Source organism: Marmota monax, unplaced genomic scaffold (assembly GCF_021218885.2).
Source record: "Marmota monax isolate L192 unplaced genomic scaffold, Marmota_monax_Labrador192_F-V1.1 WCK01_AAM20220418_F8-fsc00006, whole genome shotgun sequence".
Taxonomy (NCBI): domain Eukaryota; kingdom Metazoa; phylum Chordata; class Mammalia; order Rodentia; family Sciuridae; genus Marmota; species Marmota monax.
The window spans coordinates 6,015,552-6,039,688 of NW_026693712.1; the positions used below are offsets into that span (position 1 = coordinate 6,015,552).

Below are 24,137 nucleotides of genomic sequence, written 5' to 3' on the forward strand. Positions count from 1 at the left end.
ATAAACTTTAAAAATTTTTTTCACACAGAAATCTTTAGAAATGGAAGTTGTTTTGATAGTTATTCCATCATTTCACAATGAAATATTTGAGTTATCTTTTGTAATTTTCAATTCACTTGAATTTGTCAAATGGAACACAATATTAAATGGTTTCTCCAAAAGATGAGACAAAATTTAAACAGAGGCACCAAATTATTAACATTTTAGAATTTATGGACTGCAACATTTATAATAAGAAAATAAAAAATAATTTCCAGAAGGTAGAAACTGGTGAGACGTAAGTCTAAGTGAGACCTTTGTGTATTGCATTTAAGTGTCTTCAAAAATGTTGGAATGAAGTTCCTTACTTTCACATAATGTTACACACTAAAGAACAATGCCAAGCTCATATCCTTGGTAAGTCCAAGGCAGCTAACCCTGAGATGACATTCATTCCAAAGCTCCAGCATTGTACTCCCCTTTCCTGAATGAGAATCAGTCCCAGTTTTTCCTATCTACTATCCCTGAAATTTCATTGAAATTATAGGAATTAGTTATGAGTCTTTTTTTGTATTCAGATAAGTTTGTTCAAATGAAGATAGAAAGTGTTCACTGAGCAAATTTTTCTAAAAGGAGGAAACTGAAAGAAAAAGTAGGACTTACAAAATGTATTCTATCTTACTAAAGTTCACTTGTGTGTATAAATATAATATAATCTTATTTATTTCCAAGAGGTGTATCTCTTGCTTATATAGGTTATCACTAGAACTTTGTTTTCAAAAGACTTTGTAAACAAAACAACAAATAAAATATTCAAATTATGTTTTCACAAAATCAATGTGGGATTTTAAAGACAATGATATGATTGCAAATTATCTGTAAATCAGCTTTATGAAAAAAATGTAATGGTGGATCAACAATGAATGATAGTGGGAAATATGGTTCTGAGAACACATAAAAATGAAAATCTTGCAAGATTTTTTTCTTCTTTTTTATCCAGCAAAGGAGATTATTTCTTTTATCCAGCAAAGAAATTATTTCTACATCGTTTCTTCCGAACTTGTTAAAATCAACCAGTCATGCCTGCAATTGTTCCTAGAGCATTCTCATTTTTGTAAAGACGTTACTGTTTCTTAGACCACAGTATGTTTTTCTGGGAACCTTTAGGCACCTGCCTTACTGAATTAGCAAAAGATGTGAATAATATAAAATGCACATGAAGAAATTAAAGTAATACTTGCATGGCTCATTCACATAAAAGGGTGGTTTCAATCATGGTTTCCTTCTTATCTCAAAGCCATACATACCAGTACAGTAACGTCCGTTAGGAGCTAAGACAAATCCTGGTTTGCAGATGCACTTGAAGCTGCCATCTTCATTGATGCACATCCCATTCAAACACATGTTGGTAGTTGTACATTCATCGTGATCTGCAGAAGAAGAGAGAGTAACTTCAACCACTGGCCTTAAGGGAACCAATTTCCTCTCCTCCCATAATCTCCAGTCAAATTCCACTGCAAAAATGAGCCATATGCTCATGAATTTTATTTTAAGTAAGAATGTCAACTGAGCAAATAGTATGGAAAACGGGAAGGGCTTTTATATAAGGAACAAAGGAAAAAATTAAATAAATCTTGTGCTTAGCTGCTGTTAAACCCACATATACCATAACCATGAGTAGTATTTTATTTTGAACCCCGCAAAAGTAACATGATTCCAGTGGGTATTCTTTTATAAGAAAGAAAAAAGCAGTGGTAAACTTTAATTGTAAATAAAACGATCTGAGCTTTCATTAGTGAATGAAATATTACTGTGGGAATAGAATATTTCTATGCATTGGTGTCTACTGCCCTGCTGGACATCAGCATGAACACAAATTTATAGAGGTTCGATTATCATTTATGCCAAACGTTTCTACATTCTCCCGGATTGGGGAGGAGGAGAAAATCTCTATCTTGTCAGTGTTGAAATCCCAACATCTAAAATACAGTAGGTGCTAATGATTATTTGCATCAAAGAGGAATAGCTGCTACTTATAACTAAATGTGTACCATACCAGAAATTTTCATAAGCAGTAAATTATTCATGATTATAACATCTCTCCAAAATCCTGTCCCTTTGTTTTAATAATGTTAACTGCATTTATATTTTGCCTATCTATGTGAGGAATTCAAGTATGAGACATGGAAGCATTATGTATATATGTTTCTAAGTAAAAAATGTATATCCTTTAAAATCTTTTTTCAAGGGAGCAAATATTTCCATACCAACACAGTTTTTTCCATCTGTAGTTAATTCAAAGCCGGCATTGCAAATGCACTGGAAACTTCCATCTGTGTTCACACATCGACCGTTTTTACAAAGAACCCCATTCTGGATGCACTCATCAATATCTGGCAAGAATAAGAATTGCCAAACATTATTCTTTTACAATACTATAGAGGAAAACGGTAACACAGTCAACATATTTTAAATATCTGGTTTATCTGTACATGTACCATCCAGATCGTATTGCTTCTTCAGCAACATTTCCATCTCTCACCAGCTTTTTCTTCTTGGATAGGTAGACATAAGCAATTTTACAGCCAATATAGTGGCTGAAGAGGGAAAGAAAGAGAAAAGGAAATGGGGTGTGCACTGAGCCTGAAAGAGGGTGGGCAGTGCAGCTGGAATTACGGCTGCAGCTGTTTTTGACATAGTGGTTAAAGACCTTAAAAGTCAGAATGAGATGTTGGGTAAGTGAAAAGTAACTACAGAATTTCTGGATAAGAAGCAATATGATGAAAACTGCTGGAAAAAGTTGGTTCAAGCAACTACTCATGGATGAATAGGAAATGAAAAAGAAGACCAGCAGAGTCATCTGGTAAAAGACTTCTGGGATGAATCAGCAGTGAGGTAGAGAGCTTGGACGATAGTTGTGGGTGTAGCAATGAAACTCTGAATACAGACCAGGCATGATTTGGTGTGGGACTATGTGTGGGGTTCAAAGAAAACAGTAGTTGAAAATGACTATAAATCTTAAGCTCAGTTCATCAGAGACAAGAACGCTGACCTTACTCCGAGAAAGGAAGCTGTGACGCAGGGAAGGAGGATGAAGTGAAGTTTTTTGCAGCCAGACGCCACACTGCCTGGATGACATAGGCATAGAGTATTTATATTTAAAGGGAGCACCTCTGTGGATATGTAAGAATAAATCTGTAATAATGCAACAGCGCTCATCCTATGTCATATTTTAATAAATATGCTTTTCACCTCAGTAGTCTCGGTCACGATATTTCATGGAACATTTTCATATGTGACGGCAGGCTTCCTTACCAATGCATGCTTGCTTCGTAGGAGTCCTCTGGAATCCAGCGTGACATTTACAGTAATAGGATCCAGGTGTGTTAACACAATCTCCATTAGTGCAGGGATTTGATGTGCATTCATCAACATCTGTGAGCACGAAAAGAAACCATTATAGACTTCACTCCATCTGTAGAAATGTTTGTTTAAAGTACATTTAGCTCTCCCAAATTTGAGAGAAGGCCAGTCAGTGGTAATAGTCTAAATAGCCGAGTATTTATAAATGAATGAAAATTCCTTCCTTCAAATACATACAGAGGCCAGTCTGAAGGTTTACAAAAATATTGCCTATTTGAGAACACCAGGGAATTTGCTTTAATCAAGAAGTAATGATTTTTCAATTGGAATAAGGCCCAGTGATTAAAAACATGGGCTCTGAGAAGAGACAAGCATGAGTTCCAATAAACGGTGACGTTTATGCCTACAGCAATCTGAGCAAAGGAATGCCTCTCGAAGGCTTAGCACAGTGTCAGAAGAACAATGAAACAATGAAAGGCTTAAAATATATATATATATATTTATATTGCATGGTATATGTTGTCATTGCAATGCTCTTGGTTTTAAAGTAAGAGATTGATGGATTATGGAACTTCCTTGTTATTACTTTTTGTAGACTCACCTATATATACAATTTAGCAGTCACTGAGGTTTTATTTTATAGTCAAACACATGAGGGAGGGGCAGAAAATGAAAATTAATTAAAACAAAGCCAATTTTTTTTCGTGAGTTTTGTTTTTCTTTAGGTTCTTAAAATTGACTTAGGGAATCTTTTTAAAATAAAATGAAGCTTTATGCATGGTTCTGATCTGAAATGTGAGAAAGTCTTTTCATTTAAGGTCTCTTAAGGCTTGATTAAATGCAAACCTATTACCAAATCCAGGGACCACAAAACCCAATGACAGACAAAGCCCAGAGAAAGCACTAGTGCCAATGTAAGTTTAATTTGTCTTCTCTTAGCAATGCCCACTAAATATTATTTTGAATGCTGGAAAATTAAAAACCTGGCCAGCTAGTGAGAGCAATGATTTGCCATTTCATCTACATGTAGAAGCCATTAACAAATACAATTGAGCTAAACTGAAGAGCACAATAAAGTCAGCTCACAGGTTTACCATTTTAATAAACAGATTAATTCTTTCACAGATGTTCTTAAAAAAGGAACTGTGCTCAATAAAACTCACCAAAATCATTTATATAAACACTCACACTGAGTGCAATTAAGCTCTCTCTGGTAAAGGGGAAGAAAAAAAGAAAACAAAACCTCATGGCAAATAAAATAAAAACAACAAAGAATAATAGGATTAAATGCTTTTCCGATTCATTCAAAGACCCTTTCAGCCCATTTAGACTCACTTACATTTAAACTTTCTGGTGATAACATCAATTCTACGGAGCCAAAGGAATGAAGCAAAAGGAGAGGAGAGAGAGAGTTTAGAGCAAGCACATTAGCGGCACATAATGTATGATTAATGGGACTTTTCAATAGGAAGAGCACCTTCAGTTTGCATGGCTAAAGATCACTTAAGTTTTCTGTGTGTGCTTAATTGAAATGCAATATTACAAATGTGCTGTAGGTGTTCTTGATGGGCGCCTCAGTGCAGAGCTCTGTTCTAGTGAGGAACATGAGAGGCCATGTGTCCAACCCCCTCTTTTCAGGGCAACTATCCAGGAAGCCGTGTCATTTTTTCCGGACCTTTTTCTCCCCTTGAGAACCTGTTCCCCAGGCTCCTTGTTGCTCTGACAGCTCTGCTCCTTATTTTGCCATTACAGCTACAATTCATTTCTGTCTCTGTAGTCCCTTAGGGACCCCATCAACAGTCCAGTCCACATAGAAGATGGTAAGTGTTCACTTACTTATTTCTTCACTGTTAGTGACTTACAATTCCAGATGATATTAAAACCCCATTATTATGGCTTTTTCCCTCCCAGGACTCTGCTTTAGACTAATCATGAATGGCCATGGCTATCTTCTGAAATGGACATTTTATGCCTCCTCTTTTGTCCAATGTCACGTTCTAGTTCCCCAAGTAATCCTGTTTGTTTTGTCTTATTTACAGGAATAGAAGTGCATACCTACTGTGGTCAGAGCACTTTGACTTCTTTCTATGTTCTCACTGGGGACTAAGTATTTTTAAGCAAATTTCATGGTATTTTAAAGTTATGAATAAATGAAGGAATTATGTAAAATATTATTAAACAGTTAAATTGCCAAACAATATTGGGGTAAAGGAATATTTCCTCTTGAAAAACATATACTAACTTAGAAGACTCTTTGTGATTTGCAAGGGTTTCAAGAACACCTGTAGCCTAAGAGAAACATTCTTTCCCGCTACTCCAAAATAAAATGATTTGAGCAGAGTTAAAACCATTGGTAAAAACAGATTGACTTATACAGACAGGAAGAAAGGCACAGAATTTCATTTTGGAAGTAGAATCCACAGGAATGGGAGAGAAAAATGTGATAAGTAAATATAACTCTTTTCAGGTCTTAGGAGTAATTCTCATAATAGCAAAATGTATGCAATCCTATCTCCTTTGTGTTTGATTCTTTTACACTTTGTCTTTTGAATGATACAGGTGTCCAATGAAGTTTCCAAAGTAGCAGTGGAAGTTTATTAATCTTGAAAACACTGGCACAAACGAGATAGTTAGGATTCTTATCCTGTGCTACTATTATGTAAAATACTAACTCTTGGCTTTTTCTGATACGCATTTGTTCCTTATAAACCCAAATGATTAAAAGCTGACGAGAATAGAAGCAAAAATATTAAGAACTCATGTTCTGAAAATGTGCTACTCTACTTTATGAATTATAGTAGTTATAGAGGTCTCACTGATGGAGTTTTAACTCTCCTCCAAGAATACCTGAATGATGGGCCTAGAATGGGACCATTTTTAATGATATTGGGGTCAAGCAGAAATTTGATATTTATATTGACATATTAATTGTGCAGGCACACAATCCCAATGCTACATCAGACAGGGTCGATAAACACAGTGGCAACAACCATATCCACTGGCTTCTGAGAAAAATCAGGTCCTGGAATCTTAAGACGTCCACTAAGTGTAATCAATTCCCCTCCCGTCGAGTGGTACTAACTATATATCACCTTTGGGTGAATTAGAAAACAATCATTCAAATAATTGCCTGCAGGGTTTAATTCTCTAACAGAGCCCTGGGCTGAAACAGCAACCTGACTACAGAAAGGAGCTTCTGATCCTTTAAGGACATCATCTTTTTTATTCCACACGTTCATAAACACATTCTTCAGGACGTAAGGGTTTTAGGGGACAGAATAAGGTTCGCCTGGATGGAAACATGAAACATGACCTCTGACTAATTTACAGAAAATATTAAAATTTGGACTCATATTTTCTTGTTAGTGTATCATACAGTGACACATGAATGACCAATATGAATAGGAAAATACAAACAGTCAATCAAATTTCAGCTGATAGGGCTGGGATTGTGGTTCAGTGGTAGAGCACTTGCCTAGGACAAGTGAGGCCCTGGATTTGATCGTCAGCACCACATAAAAACCAAATGAAACAACAATAAATAAATAAAGGCTAAATTCTAAAAAAAAAAAAAATCAGATTGATAAATTTTAATTATGTATGTACATGCAAGAGGAGATACTTTATATGTTACATACTTTGTATATTACACACTTTTAATATTTTCTGGTAGGAAAAGGATTTTCAAGTCATATAATAAAGAATAAATATACCAATGTTTCATGGTGTTCCAAAAATAACATCACATCTCAGGTGGTCTGTCATTCAAACAAGTATTAGTAGTACCAGCTAAGCTAGGGCTGCTGCATGTGGTTTTTCATTGCACAACCCAAGGGTGGGCCATTTATATAGATTATGTGAATGGTACCTTGTAGAGGTTTGTGCAGTGCAAACCTGTGCAACTGTACATAGGGGATCCTGAGGTGAGCCTTGTTTAATCACTCTCATAATCTTGTACATAGTTTAGAATACTGATTTTCCTCAACCATAATATCTGCTCACATTTTCCTTTCTTTTTTTTTTAATTTTTTTTAATTTTTAATTTTTTATTGTGGGTTGTTCAAAACATTACAAATTTCTTGACATATCATATTCCACACTTTGATTCAAGTGGGTTATGAACTCCCACCTTCACCCCATACACAGATTGCAGAATCACATCAGTTACACATCCATTGATTTACATATTGCCATACTAGTGTCTGTTGTGCTCCGCTGCCTTTCCCATCATCCACCCTCCCCCCTCCCCACCTCTCCCCTCCCCTCCCCTCCTCTCTCTCTACTCCCTCCACTGTATAACCCTGAGGGTCTCCTTCCATTACCATGCAATTTCCCTTCTCTCTCCCTTTCCCTCCCACCTCTCATCCCTGTTAAATATTAATCTTCTTCTCCTGCTCTTCGTCCCTACTCTGATCTTAGTTACTCTCCTTATATCAAAGAAGACATTTGGCATTTGTTTTTTAGGGATTGGCTAGCTTCACTTAGCATAATCTGCTCTAATGCCATCCATTTCCCTGTAAATTCTATGATTTTGTCATTTTTTAGTGCAATTTTCCTTTCTAATCATAGCACACTCAGATCTTTATAATTTAAGTTGGGAAATCCATGATATTAACTCTTCTTGTATTGGGCTTCTCATCTTTACTTTTTAAAAAATATTTTTAGTTGCCAGTGGATTTTTTAATTTTTTTAAAAAAATTTATATGTGGTGATGAGGATCGAACCCAGGGCCTCACACACGCCAGGCAAGTGCTCTACCACTGAGCCACAACCCCAGTCTCCTCATCTCTATTTTTAACAGAATATCTGAACCCAAATCTGAAATGTAGGATTGTGCTACTTATGAAACACATGTATGATCATTTGAAAGTACTATGAATAAATAAAGGAATGACCTCAAAATGGCTCAATTACAATCCTCCTAAAACCACTTTTTAAAGATTATCAGATTTTTAAAATTACCAAATCCTATATAGATTTTTGTCCTCGCTGTACTTGATTTTTCGGCTGCATTTAACACCTGTCACTATTTTTCTCTTGAAAGTGTACTCATAGATAGCTTCAGAGATAGCAAAAATATTCTAGAAAGTTTCTATTTCTCCAACAGTATTACTAAGTTTTCTTTATGTCTTAAGTGTTGCTATTTCTCAGGATTCCAGTTTCAGTACTACTGATATGTTTTCCCTTTTCTTGCTGTTCAGCCTGCAGGACAATGACTGTCCTGATGGTTCTAATAGTCTGACTCCTAACTCTATAACTCCTGCTATGAACATTGCTCTTAGTATTAAACCTGTATAATCAAACTCCTTAGATGCCTAAAACTCAACATGTCTAAAAGAGACTCTTGGACCATTTTCTCCCAGTCTGCACCTTTTCCCAGATGCCAATGATACCACCATGCACTTGGTTTTTCTCACTGAGTCAGAACTTGCGTGTCACTGTAGTTTCCTACTCTCTAATTCCTCATGATTAATCTGTCATCAGATTCATGGTTAACTCCCTAAATAAGTAGGATCATTCTATTGTCCTGAAGTCTGTCCCAATCACTGTCATCATAATTTTTTGCCTGAGATTATAACAAAAAATTTCCTAACTGACCTCTTTATTTCCTCCTCTTTCACTATTAAAATCTTTATACTGAAAAAATGGGAAGGACTTTTGCTCTAGCTAAGATAGACTTACCTTTCTTCCTGAAATATACAAATGGACAATGTATATAAAGTAAGGGTTTCAAGAAATGTAGTATCAGAAAACAAAGAACAGAAATCCCTGAGAGATAGGAAACACACATGGGGGACACATCGACTATCCATCTATGGCTTAGTACTGTTCAGACATGGCCCAGACAGAAGGAACACAGGCAGAGTGTAATAAGCTCCCAGGGCAGAGGAGACGGAGCTAAGTCAAACACAAGTCCCGTGCTGTTTATAAATTCATATTGGAGAGGGGGAACTGCATAGAAAGAGGACTTGGAGGATGCAGGGAGTCCTCCTCATGCGTTCAGCAGAACACAGACGAGCACATGCATACGCGGAAGCAACTAAAAGCCAAAAGAAGAATTGTGGAAAGGATGAGAAGTGAGAGTGCCTGGCCACCACAGAGGGCTACAACTTGTGCTTCTTCCCCATAGGTTAAACCCCCAGGGGTGCTGGGGAGCAAGTACACAAAGGGATCACACCTCCTCCTGGGAACTGGTGGATATGAACTACATGCTGCTCTAGGCTCACCTAAAAAATTTCAAACAAGACCAGAAAGGATCAAATCATTTCTACGTAACAACATATCTCAGAATAAACCTCTAGAATGAGGATAGGAATACAAAGATATCAAGGATTCAGCAAAGTGAAATTCACAATAATGTCCATTCAAAGTTAAAAGGCATGTTAAAAAAAAAAAAACAGGAAAAGAGATGTATATGGAGGAGATGAGTCAGATAATTGTAAATCATACCAGAACTGGCACAGATGTTAGGATAAGCAGAGAAAGATAGGAAATGATTATTATAACTGCATTCCATACATTCAAAAGCTGGAGAAAGATTACAAAGAACTGAGACATGAAATATATTAAAAAAAACTCAACTAGAAATAAAAAAAATGAAATGGCATTAATACCAGATAAATTATCAATGAGGACAGATTAAGAGGACTTGAAAACACTAATTCAACAATTGGAAATGAAACATTTACCAGGATAGACCACAATAAGGGTAATATGATCCCTCTATTCTTCAACACCTGGGTACATGGGCTGGGAAAACTTGAGCAAATATTCAAGGAGGGACATTTAGGGACCCAAATTCCACTTGAAGAAACCAAGGCTCTTGGAGAAGTTATAGATGGTATGGGTCTAAAGATGGGAGTATCAGTGACAACTTTGATTGGTGTTTGCAACGTGGGCTACCTGCAGGAATCACAGTCAACTTCTTCAAGACTTCAAACTAAGCAAGTTCAAACTGAGAACCTAAGGAGTTGGAGCTATCACTTTTACAGTCTTTAGAATTCCATATGGAATGGTCTTTGCCCATTTCTTAACTGGTTCATAACTCAAGAAGGGAAAAAGAGAGTACTAGATGGATTTTTAAAATTTATTTTTTATTCTTTTTTACTCTTTTGGGTGGAATTATTCTACCAGGATACCAATGTAACCCCTGACTACTGCAGACCCTGCTGCCAGATTAGATGTTTCTCACCACCTCCTTCTTGCTAGGCTGCTGCTGTACGAGTCAGTTTATGAGTGCCGTGATGGTGCAAAGGCAATGGGTTGTCCCAGCACAAATTAAGGCAGCAGCACCAACGCATCCCCATAATCACCACCAAGAACTCAGAGTGAATTAGAAAAAAAATATTTTCAGTTAAGAAGATCATTAATGAATCAGGGGAAACTAGTTACATTAAATCTTGACACAGGAATACACGTTCAAAAATTATCTCTGTGATAAAATCAGTATTACACTTTATACGTGCTGACTTAAGCACCATGAGAATCTCAAGGAAAAAAAATTGAGCATCTGTTTGCATTGTGTGCTAAATTAGAAGGGTTTTCCACAGAGTACTATTTTTACTTGAAGAATAACTGACATACAAATTATAGTTATTCAGACTTGTGAATTTGGCATCTTTTTAAAAATCACAAAATGAGGCTGTCACTTATGGAAAAGAGTGTTCTACTTGATGCTGAAGTTAAAATTCAACCTTAAAAGTGAAATAATTAGAGTATTTATTTACTATGTGTTCTTGGCAGTTTCTCAACACATAAAAGCATTTCTAATTTCTAGTCTGTGATAGTATCTCATGTGTTTTTTTCAATATTGAATAGAGAAATATGTATTACACAGTTAACCAATATATCCAATGACCACTGCATGTTACAAAAATCCATTCAAAGCACAAGATGGACCAATGGACTTAATATAACATTCATTAATATGGTTTCAGATTATAAATTGAAAAATAAGACTTATGAGTACCTCCTTTTAGATTTTTAGTGTATTATCCCAGAATTCTCTGTTATTTGAAAAACCTAGGAGATACTCTTCCTGTTTTCCAAATACATATCTGCAGATGGATTTCAGTGTATTCTTCAACCAAAATCTCAACAGATTAAATACAGATGCAGATATTCAAATTCATCTGGGTTCTATGAATACAGTTACTGAACAGATTTACAGAAACATAAACAATGGCATTCATTTCTATTCTTTTTGTTGTAGAAAATCTAGTTTTTCATAAAAATGTTACTTATTTTAGCATGCAAGGAGTATATCATTGTTATTTTTAAATGAATAAATAAATGTTTAAATTTTTCATCTTTTATTGCTAACAAAGTAATTATCAGTAGATTATAAACAATAATTTTTGAGAGTTTAATGGGCTTAATATCAAAATACCTGAGCATCAGATTTTAGTAGCCCATCATCTTGTACATGTGTCTTAAGAATGGATTCTGTTTTCAAAATATATTCATTCTTATGTAGATACCTTTTGTTTTTAAGCAATACTCAGAAGGAAGGAAAGGGAGAATCAGAGATAGAAATCACATTTGAGAGCTGAAGGGGTAGGAAATTCTTAAAGCCACCTAGCTCAGCAAGTACATTAAGGGAGATGGGCACATGGAAGAGCCAGCATGCGGGAGACATAGCTTGGAAATGAGCTTGGCTTCAAAAGGCTTTTTTTTTTTTTTAGTCATATTCAGTCCAACTTCTTAGAGCCCAACAGCTACTGAAAACGAAAAAAATTGGAAGAATCACGAACTTACCTATGCAGTCCCCATTCGCATCCTGCTTATAGCCCATGTTGCATTCACACCGGTAGCTAGAAACAGTAGGTATGCAGCGTCCATTTAAACAAAGATTAGCGTGGTGCTTACAGATATCTATTGTCTGGTTCAGAATTGCTATGGAAAATTGAAGCACAGGTAATATTTAGTCATTATGACATGGAGTACTTAGAGTGGACTTCTAAAATGTTATTAATAGTAAATTAGTCAAATACATATGAAAAGCCCACATTATTCTATGTTTTATTAAATTTTAATGTGGAGAATCTAAAAAAAAAACATACTCTTTTGAGACACATGGCTGCAACTTGGATTTGTTAAGTTACACATCTGGAAACTCTGCCCATAATGATGTCTTTTTAAAATTTCAAGAATGTTCTACCATACATTTGAGTGCTTTCCATCTCTTTCTGGAAGTCTGCTGAATATTTAGATATAGTAAACAGGCAGTATGCCAAAAAGAATAAACATAACACTGTGGGACATCATTAAATATTATTAGCAAGAGCAGTGCTTTTAAAGAGAGTGATCTTAAATGTCAAGTACATGAATGCCGATTCTGGTCTGATGCTCACGTTCTCGATTTCTTAAGCAATTTAACAATAAAAGGAAGAGGGAAAGACAAATATGTGCATTACAATATTTGGATAGGCACAGAACAGGACTTAGTTTATCTCAGTTGAAAAATGGTTTTGAAAAATAATTCAAGGAGTGCATGAATAGGGCAGCTGAAATAGGCCAAATGAAATACACTGGAACAAAAACATGTTTTTTGGTCATATCATTTAGATCATAGAATTACAGGGCTCTGGTTTATATTTTCAGGGAACCTAGATCACAGATATTTTTCCCAATTAAATTGAAAGTTTACAACACAGAATAATATTTTTTTACTACAGTTTCCTAAATTTAGTATCACTATATTTTAGACCCTGAAGTGAGTTTACACACAAACACACACACAACTCACACTTTTGAAAAATAAAATATATGTTAGATATTATAATAATACAAGAGGTAGAAAACTAAAGGATCCACGGGAAACATGACCACTTACTTAGTCCAGTGATGATGGGACCCTGTCCCCCGGCTCCAACACCAGCTCCCCCAACGCCAGGAGAAAAACCATTGCCTCCAGGAATCGGAAGGAAGCCTGTCCCTCCTGGGCCATATCCATTGCCATTGCCATTTGGGACAAAGCCATTCCCCCCAGTGCCTCCAGGTCTGGCTCCAGCACTCCCTGGAATCCCTCCCATTGGAAGTCCATCCATGCAAAGTCTGCGAAATTCCTCTAGAAGAAAAGAAAGTTTAGTGAAACACAGATGGATGTCTTTCTATGTAATAAATGCAGATGGCATGTTGGAATCGACCATTTTAGTTTACTATTCTATACAATATGAATCAAGAGGTTATGATCTTCATAAATGTTTTTAGTAGGTGTCTGTAGCAGAGAAACGGTATAGGTGTTTCAGAAACTATTCAAAACCTCTATGCCACATAATTTTAACTATGTAAGTTACACAAAGAATCATTTATATGTGTATTTTTATTTTATGCCTCTAAGTACAACTCATAAAATTCCAGACACGACTATGAATGCAAGAAATCTACTTGAACAGGTGAAAACTGAAGTTTTAAGTGTTTGGTTTTACTTGAATACTCATCAGTATTACACCTATACTTTTTTTTCCTGACCCTTTCTTCTTTAGTGGATTAGGTTTTAATATGGCTCCAGAATAATTTTTTTTTTCTAATATGGATCTTAACTTTAGACAATATTCAATAAGTTTTAAAATTTGCTACTTAGTGTACAAGTATCAAAGTTGAGTGAAGAGAGGCCAGAAATATAGCAACCATCTTATTTCCTTAACTGTTCAGAGAATTAAAACACTAGATTAGAATAAATAAGAATTATTAATTATATATTACTAAAGGAGCTATAAAATTCCAAAATGTATTACTAGACATGAACTTTGATTCTCACCCCACCCCACCTTTGAGGAATAGATTTGGGTTTTATGTCTTAGTGACTTTGAAAGAATGAAGAATGTGTCTTGATATTTTTTCCATAATAGCATATAGAGGTATATACCTTTATATTTCAAAAGTTTTTATTTTTCCTGATTTTATAATTCAATATGGAAAAGATAACATATCAATATATCTTTTGTGATAAACATTAACTGTCCTTTACTGCTCATGTTATGTATAATAAGAGGAACTGCTTCTCATTCGTTCTAAGGTGATTTTCCAATACAGATTCATTTATAAGGCAGTTAATATAGCAAAGTGAAGGAGAGAGATTATTTTAAAGGTCATGAGTTAGGAAAGAAAATATTTTCAAGGACTGGGACACAAAAGGCTGAGGGTATTCCTGAAAGAAAATATAAATGAAGGTAAAATCTTTGTATTCAAAGACATTAAAGATCTGAAATTAAAGATCAGGAGATTGAAAGCCAAACTGAACTACTGACATTCAAAATATTTTTTTCAAACATATCTGCACAAAACAAGTCAGTTTTCAGAAATTTGTCTGATATTACTAAACTGGGAATGATCAAAACTGATCCCACACAAACATCCAAGTCACTGAAGACGTGAATAGAAACAGAAATTGACCTTAAAGAGCCCAGCCCATCACTCTTCCTGATTCTCCTAACACCATCCGTCCTAAGGAGGCCAGTGGCCCTCCACTCACCAGAACCTCTGACGGGACAGGCTTCAGGGATGGTTCCCATGCCCCAGCATCGGCCGGGCTCACAGCAGCACTGCGTTTTTGTCATCCTGCCTGGGAGTTCTTGTGCACAGCGACCATTCACCAGGCCCGAGAAACATGTGCCTGTTCTCTGATCTGAATATACACAATAAAAATAAAAGATATGGCAGAATTACCTCAGGTTCTTAACATTTCACACATTAGGAGAGTGTAGATGAAGTGAACTATTCATTATTACTATTTTACTTGATTTCTCTTAACCTCTATTGTAGTATTCATGCCTTCCTTCTCTTAATTTCTCTATATTTGTGCATTGATTTACTCATTATTCAGCAAACATTCACTGACCACCTATTCCATGGCCTATTTCAGGAATACAAAAGTGAAAGATGTTGGGCAAAGACGAAGGCAAACCGCAGTGAGAAGTCAAACTCAAGACAGATCTAGAGCTTGAAGGGAAGCAATCACCCAATCCCAATCCCAATCCCCAGATGAATTGCGAAATCAATCCTGCTGTCTGGCACTGAGATTTTGCAGTTAGCTGTTTGTTTTGCAGCAACATCTGACTGATACATGTGTTGATTTAGAAAGGCTGGTCAGAAGCAGCTGGAGACAGAACATCTGAGCAGAGACTTGACTCAAATGAGGGCAAAAAGCCATGAAGGTAGGTGAAGGAAAAGTGGCTCATCAAGAATAGGCTGAGTTTCAAGTGTGTGAAGAACAAGAGGCCAAATATGACTAGAGAAGAGCATGCACAAAGGAGAGTGGAAGGAACAGCTCAGAAAGGCTCTCACATACAGCTCTGCAGCCATTAGGGAAGGACTTTTGGATTTTAATGGAGTGTTATGAGAGTTTTTGAATGGTTTCAATAGAGAAAAGATACTGGTTGATATTTTTAAGGAGATCTCTGGCTGCTATGAGAATTGGCTATAGTGAGAGCAAGAAGATTATTGAAGATCACACAGCAGATATTCAGGTGAGAGACGATGGTGATTGTGATGAGGGTAGTCTCAGAGAACTTGCTGAAGTGAGCAGATGGCGGATCTCACTGAAGGCAGAGTTAATGGAAACTTGCATGGCTGTGGGGTATGAGGGAAGAGAGTCTTGGAGACTTCCCCAGTTTCTAACCTTCACATCTCAGACAGTGATGAGCAGGAGAGATAAGACTGGGGGACACAAGACCAGACTCTTCTTTAAAACATATTTCTTTCAGGATGTCAAATAAATGAACCTGGAACCCAGAGGAATAGTCAGGCGGAAGTTATGTATCTGTGAGTTGTCAGTGTATATGGTATTCTAAGCTATGAGGCTGGATGAGATGTTTTTGAGAACTGGGGTACCAGTAGTTCAAATGTGGATGAGGTAAAGCAGGGTAAAAACTCAAGGAACAGTGAGTTTGTCAATGAGTTTTGCTATGGTCAGGAGTTTGCATTAACCTTCAAGATTTAGGGTAGAGAAACAACGTGATCAAATATGACAGTAATAGAGGTCACTCTACTAAATGGGTCAGAATAGCAGATAAAGGCTTGAAGATAAGTTATGATGATTACAGAAGACCATTAAAGATAAAATTGCATGGGTATATGATATCAATATCAGCTGAATGTGTTTTTATAACTGAAATTGCCTTTATTCCAACTATTGTAAAATAAAATTGTGAGGTTAGTTAACTAAGTACTATTCTATCTTTGTCAAGATGCTTTCAGAGACATTTTGTCTGTGATCACAAGAAGGTATAACACAACACTCAGAAGCGGCATAGCAATGATGCAGATGAAAATTATATTGCAAATAATTCCATTATTAGGTAAACCCAAAACTTTTAGCACTAAATACAGAGTTTAAAATAAAAACATTATTTCCTTAAATGGACGATATCATGTTGCAAGCAACAAATGAACTGGTTTTAAGATATTCCATATAAGAACTAACACCCTTTTTCATTTCCCCAAAGAAACCCAGTATACTCAAAAGCAAAGAACTGAATTCCATTCATGTACACATACTGAAAGGTGCTGAGCACATTTTAAAAACTGCAGAGTTAGGCTTAGGCAGTTTGACACTGGGAATAATTTCAAAGGTCAGTTTTTATTCTTAAGAATGTCCAGTAAAATAATTGTTAAAATATTCATTCTAGGAATCCAAAGTATCATATTCCTAGATTGATTTGACTGTTACACTCATCAAGAACAGAATATAAATACAAAATAAAACGTCCCCAATTTTTAACAATAATCACTAATCTCCTGGGACACAACCAGTGCAAAAATGGTATAGAAATACTCATCTCTTCAAGGATTCTTCAAGGAGGAGGTTTGTGCATAAATTTTGAGAAACAAAACCATAACCTTGATCCAGGAGACCTGGGCTTATATATAAATAACATTCTTGTATGAACCTAGATTATATACAAATATAGTTGCTTGATTTTACAACGATATTTAATTCTTCTTCTTTGTGTAGCAGAGTTGGTGGAAAAATGAAATAAAACAATATAATCTTGTTTCTAGTAGAATGGTGGATGAGGTATCTTGAATGTCCTCTCAATCAAATATCCTGGACAAAATATGAAAAAAAATGTAGAAACTGGCCCCAAAAGAAGAATAAAATAGAGCTCTCAAATGAGGTGAAAATGTGTTTCTTAGTATGTCAGTGTGCAATTAGATTTCACCTTCAGGTCTCTGAGTTTGATCTGATGGATAAATCTAGAACCTAGCATTCACCAGTTGGAGAAACCCATCCTTTTCAAGTTTATATTGATGATTTGTTACAATTTATTTTTGTTAAGCCATAAGCAAATACCAGAATATTTCTCTGACCACAGGGGATGTAATGAAGTAGGAAATCAATTTGGAACTAAGAAAATGTCCTATACTTCTAAACACCTTATGGGTCAAATATACATTGGAAATACGGTAATATATTTCAAAATGCCAATTACAACATAGCCAGTGTTCATTGGGAATCCATTCTATACCGGCCCAACTTTGGGAGTCTGCACTGATATAGGGAGGAGTTCACAAATCTGTTTTTACACTGGATACTGCAGTGGGAGTGGATGATGCTTGACAACATGTGGGCACCAGGACAGTTCACACTGACAGGTACACTACTCTGACCAACAAAATGCAAATTCACTTAAAACCTTTACCAAACACCGAGTAGCTTTGTCATTATGTATTTTCTTGAGGTATAAAATCGCCATCATGTGGGATCTAAAAAACATTTTGATGTTAAATTAAAAAATATATATATATAATAGCCATTGTTCTATAGTTTGAAAACTTTAGGTCAGTTCTATAATATATACTGCAGAAAACTGTCATGGGTGACAGGGTGAAGTCAGTAAGAGAGGATTAGAAAGAAAATCATAAATGTCTTTCATAAATTCCACAATTAGAATCATCCAATAACAGCAGAGGCAGGCAACCTATTTCTAATCCTTTGAGTTGAAGTGTAACAAGATGAGATTCAGTCCAGTATAGTGTCTTATGGTTAAGGTTCCCAAAAAGCTATATTCACAGCAAACCAACACAGTAAAGCCACTGCTTTTTCCTATGTTACTGTTCTTTCCTTGGTGTGTCTGAATTTTTATGGTCCTTATGGGGGGTAAAAAAACAACACTGAGTTAAAAAAATGTTAGCATCTGGAAAGTATTTGGGATAAAAAATGGGTACCTGATAAACATAAAAGTTGTCCAGAATCATTATCCTTTGAATCAAGGAGTTAAGAGAGACAAAAGCAGATGAAAAGCTGTAGAAACATTATTCTACCACTGGGTGTATGTTTATTGGTAGGACTGATAAGTCCTAAGTAAAGAAATCGAGTCTGTTCCTCTCATCTCCTTTTGTGCTTACAACACTGCCTGAACAAGGCTTTCAAGAGTCTTTCTTACAGCCACCCTGAGAAAACAGGAAGCAATTCATCTCCTCTGATTAAAATATAACTCTACTTTGAAACAAAATCATGGTACACTTATCAGAGCGTGTTTCCTTACTTGACATTTAGTCTAAACTTGATTGAGGAGAACTAGTGTTTAATTATACAATGTGATGAAAACTTGGTAAAAAGTCGGGGACTGTATCCTGAAATAAATCTGAATATTCTATATATTTTTTTTCTCATTAGAAAGAATAAAGGGGTTGGGGTTGGGGTTGTGGCTCAGTGGTAGAGAGCTCGCCTGGCATATGTGAGGCACTGGGTTCAATCCTCAGCACTGCATAAAAATAAATAAATAAAATAAAGGTATTGTGCCCATCTACAACTAAAAAAAAATAAATAAAATTAAAATAAAAAAGAAAAAAAGAAAGAATTCAGCTAGAAAACACAGAGGAACTTAGCCCAAGTCAGAACATTGGTGGTGGTAGGTGTTCCACAGAGAGCAGCCATTGACTCTGGACACTGAATGTCTGCACCTTCTCTTTGACAGATTCCATCCTGGGTTCTCCTCGATTATTTCTGCAGATTCTTACTATTTCTAAAATAGCGAACTAGGAACAATGAAAGGAACAGAACTGTGGTGGTTCTCAGGCTGACTTCTTCCTTCAAAGCAGGAAAGTGTTTCCTCACCATCTCAAGTTCCCTTTCTAGGAAATGTTGTCTTCTTTAATTAAAACTAGTATCCCTGTTCTACCAGTCACTGTTTATATGATTCTAATTAAAACTAGAACACTATCCAGCACATTGTTTCATCTTTGTCTGTCCTTTTAGCTTTTAGTCAAGACATTTTCGGTATTTATGGTTCTCCTTCAAGTGTTTGTTGCAGATGTACATATGAATATATAATCAACATATATAATAATTGCATAGAGTAATGTTTACTATATAAACTATCCTTGATTTATATAATCTTTTTGGGGGGAGGTGAATAGCGAGGATTGAACTCAGGGGCACTTGGCCACCGAGCCACATCCTCAGCCCTATTTCATATCTTATTTAGAGACAGGGTCTCACTGAGTTGCTTAGCGCCTCATCATTGCTAAGGCTGGCTTTGAACTCTCGATCCCCCTGCCTCAGCCATATAATCTTATAAATTAATTTAAAAATCGCATCCTGCTTTCATTCTATGTCCCAATATGATGATCTTTCTCCTTTTATCTTGAAAACAGTCCCCCTGTCAATCTGCTTCCTATGGGCACATCAGGCCCCAATGATTTTCACCTCTGTTCTTCTCAAAAATCATCATGAGCTCTCACTGTCCCCAGAATCAACCTAGACCCCTTCGTGTGACAGTCAATACCCTTGGCAGCAGAATTTAATCTCAATCATCCCTCTCACTTTATTTCCAGTCACTCTCTTACTTCCCTTTTCCAGACTCCCTGCACTATCTCCCCAGTCCACAGCATCTCTAGTCTACATCACACCATTCTCCTTTGCTTGACTCACCCTTAATCCTTCTGTTTGTCTGGCTCCTACTCATTGCTTTCAAGATCTATGTCAGTGCTCATCTCCTCAAGAATTTTAGCTGTAATAACCAGACATTTTATTTTTTTTAATTTATTTGTTTGGTACTGGGGCTTGAGCCCAGGGGCATTTTACCACTAAGCTACATCTCTGGTCCCCTTGCACCATTTATATATTTTTATTTTGGGAGAGAGTCTTAACAAAAGTTGTTTAGGGTCTCAATAAGTAGTTGAGGCTGGCCTCAAACTTTGATCCTCTTGCCTTAGCCTCCCAAGCTGCAGGGATTACAAGCATGTGCCACTGTCCCTGGGTTTTGTTTTGACTGATATTATTTAAAATCACTCAGTAATTAATAAACAACTGCCTCAGACTTGCTCTTTTGTGTATGTTTTTTCACACTGTTATGGTTTAGATGTGAGATGTCCCCCCAAAGCTCATGTGAGGCAATGCAATGTTTAGAGGTGAAATAATTGGGTTATAAGACCTTTAACCCAATCTATGAATTCATCCCCTGATAAGAATTAACTGAGTGGTAACTGAAAGCAGGTAGGGTGTGGTTAGAGAAGATGGGGCCTTCGAGGTATATATTTTGTTACTGGTGAGGAGAGTGTCTGTCTGTCTGTCTGTCTGTCTCTCTCCTCCTCCCCACCCTCTGATTCTTGGTGGCCATGTCCTGACCTACTTTCCTCTGCCCATACTTCCACTGTGATATTTTGCCTCACCTCAACCCTTAGGGATACTGCTGGCTGTCTATGGACTGAGACCTCTAAAACTGTGAGGTCCCTAAATAAATTTTTCTTCCTCTAAAATTATTCTTGTCACATTTTTTAGTCACAGCAGCAAAAAAGTTGACTAAACCACACATGATGTTTTTAGATTTTGTTTTCTCAAGAACACTCCAAGGTGATGTTGTGCTCTAAAACTTTTGTAAAAGTCAAAGAAGTGCCTTAGGATGTGGTGGCAACGTCATGCAAGAATTTCTAAATGCTTGATCTCATTTTCTGAACTTGCTGCTGACTGGCACTCTGCAGTCCCCTTGCTGAGGGTCAGTGACAGCTCTGTGTGCACGAGAGCAGCAGGGACATTATCCTGCGTGCTAGTTTGCTCACTGCTTCTTGTCAATTCATTATTTACTTACTGCTGGCTGTCATTCATTCTTCTCTTCCTATATTACAATGTGGAATTTAGGTATTAATAATGCCAACTACAGTGAATTGCAAAATGACATAGATTCATTAAGTAATGTTATTAAAATGCTTTTAAGGAAAAGAATATTAGTTATGCTTCAAGTCCTTTTAGAACTGGCATATGTTAGTATTCTATGTTAAAAAATTGCTCTTTACTGGATATTTACCAACTTGATGCACACATTAGATAAAATTGAATCAGGAATTTGTCTTTTGTACTCAGCATATAATAAAATGGGAAAATTATCCTATTTTAAAATTAAAATGTATAAAACTTTTTTACCATGTAAAGCTGTTTTTCCACATTTGAAAGAAACAGGGCTAATTTATTGATGCTTTGCAATGTACTATGGACTCAGGATATTTGTATTAAATAGTATAATAAATTAGGGCAATATTCAGCATTCACTAATCTCATTCACTAATACAGCTGCAGATAATAGGTAGTTTCATACTTTAAAGAAACCTCATTATGTGTACCATGTACAATATATAGTTACAAAATAAATCCTCTGGAAATATCTATGACATATAACTCAATCATAAATAATTCCATCTAAGAAAACAGACTCAAAATTTTGAGAATCAAAGACAAAAATCTTCTACACATTAAAACGTGGTATTTATGTTTTTCCTCACACATGGAAAATATACTTATTTCAAGTGTAACATAGTTATTCCAAAAACATTGAAGCTGATTAATTTCAACATTGGCTTTCTAAATTTTTAGTCATTCTCAGGGATTTAACTCTGTTCCTAATAGTATGATGTTAACATGAGATGAATGAGACTCTGACTAGTTCAGGACTCAGTTTCTGAAGCTCCAGCCAGGTGCTGCCTTCTGAGCAAACAGGACCATAACCCAGTGCCACACTGTCATGTCCAACTAGATGCCAAATGATGCAAGCAGTTACTAACAAACAGGGAGGTCCTGCATTCAATATCATCTCATTCATTCATTTGTTGGTTTTACTATTCATTCAGAAAAAAAAAATGTCCTGAGCACAAAATTCATTCAAGATGTGACATGAGGCCCAGAATGCACTAAGCTGTGTGAGGCAGGATACAATGGTTTCAGTCTGGCCAGTGAGGAAAACACAAGTGTGTGTGATGCTACAAAATGTCCTGAAATGAGAGGGGTGAAAAACATCATGGAAGGGCCTGGCTAATTTTGCCTAAGAAGAAAATCTGGATTAGGTAGGAATATCTATAAAAAAATTATACCAATTGGAGACTTAAAGAATGAGTTGGATTTTAATGAGCATAGAAGGAGAGAACCACGATGCTTCAGGCAGAAGGGGCATCATGGGCAAAGGCATGGAGGTGTGGGCTTGTGCAGTATGAGAGAGAGTGTGAGGTCCCAAGTATAGAAATGAGTCCTGAGGCTGGGCTTGGTTATGAAGGATTATGAATGTCTAGGTGAACTCAGGACTTTACAGAGGCAAGAGAAAAAAGGAGTTTATCATAACTTTGTGAGACAAACAAATGGTATTATATAAAAAAATTCAGAATATCTTGGGTCTAATGTAGACATATTCTTTTCCTCCTCCTCTTAATAATAATGTGGAATATTTTATTGAACACTCAATTAGAAGAAACTCCAAGAGAAAGAGATCAGTAGCTTTCCTGAGGACACAGAGCTCTGAGATAATGAAAGAATGAAGATATCCAGTGTCTGATATATACACGGTCTTTATAAACAATAGCTGTTATTTTTACTATCACTACTGTTGTTTCCTTTATTACTGCCATTGCTACTCTTCCACTATTACTTATGATGACAGTATGGTATTCTGAAGGCCCCACCTACATCTCTCGTATTTACTATTGGATGGTCGTCCCCAGCATAATGCCTGGCATATCAGTATATTTTATTAAACCAATTCAGGTCACAGTCCTTGTATTGGTGGCACAGGTCTTCTAGTGGACCAAGCAAGTCCATCCTTGGGTACTAAATAAATTCTCTAATTTCTCCACTATGTGAATCTTCAGATCCTCTAAAGAGAACTGTGTATTTCTCTTCTTCTCTTTCTAACTACTCTCAGCCTAAAATTATAATTGACTAGTCTGAAAGTTCAGGAAGAGAAATGGGAGAGCAGCAGCTCACTCTGCCATGATCATCAAAGGACTTTCAGTCTCTGTGCTCACAATAAGACAAAGTGTAGCCAGGCGCTGTGGCTCATGCTTGTAAATCCCAGTGACTCAGGAAGCTGAGGCAGGAGGATCACAAGTTCAAAACCAGCCTCAGCAACTTGGCAAGGTCCTAAGCAACCTACCAAGACCCTGTCTCAAATTTTAAAAAAAGAAAAAGAAAATAAAAAGAAAAAGGGATTGGGAATATGGTACTCAGTGGTTAAGTGCCTCTTAGTTCAGTGGTAAGAGCCTCCCAGTTCAATTTGCCAATATAAAAAGAAGAAGAAAAATACAGAAGTCTAAGGCTTGCTCAATGATGAATGGACCACACTATGACTAAGAAGTACTGTTTGATTTTTCTGAACAAAGGAGAACAGACAAATGTATTTGGCTTTAATCTGAATATGCTTAAAACACAAAATTAGAGGTGTCAATTTCTTTTTTCATAATCACTATTTTTACTAGAATAAACAAGCTCTAAGTAAATAGATGTTGACTGCATTCATGATTCATACCAACAAAAGAACCTTTAATTACTACATTCTGTCTCCCAAAGCAGATTTTGAAAATGTTTCTCA

General features: G+C 36.2%; 1 protein-coding gene across 1 annotated transcript in view; it reads right to left on the bottom strand.

The window, feature by feature from the left end:
- Positions 1-24,137, bottom strand: part of Fbn2 (fibrillin 2) — a 233,428-nt gene that overhangs the window by 94,601 nt on the left and 114,690 nt on the right. The window contains exons 9-14 of the mRNA XM_046460170.2: positions 14,819-14,971; positions 13,178-13,411; positions 12,100-12,237; positions 3,295-3,414; positions 2,247-2,372; positions 1,287-1,409 (exon numbers count right to left, since the gene is read on the bottom strand). Of these exons, the coding sequence (XP_046316126.1) occupies positions 1,287-1,409; positions 2,247-2,372; positions 3,295-3,414; positions 12,100-12,237; positions 13,178-13,411; positions 14,819-14,971 (894 nt within the window). The remainder of the gene's footprint in view (positions 1-1,286; positions 1,410-2,246; positions 2,373-3,294; positions 3,415-12,099; positions 12,238-13,177; positions 13,412-14,818; positions 14,972-24,137) is intronic.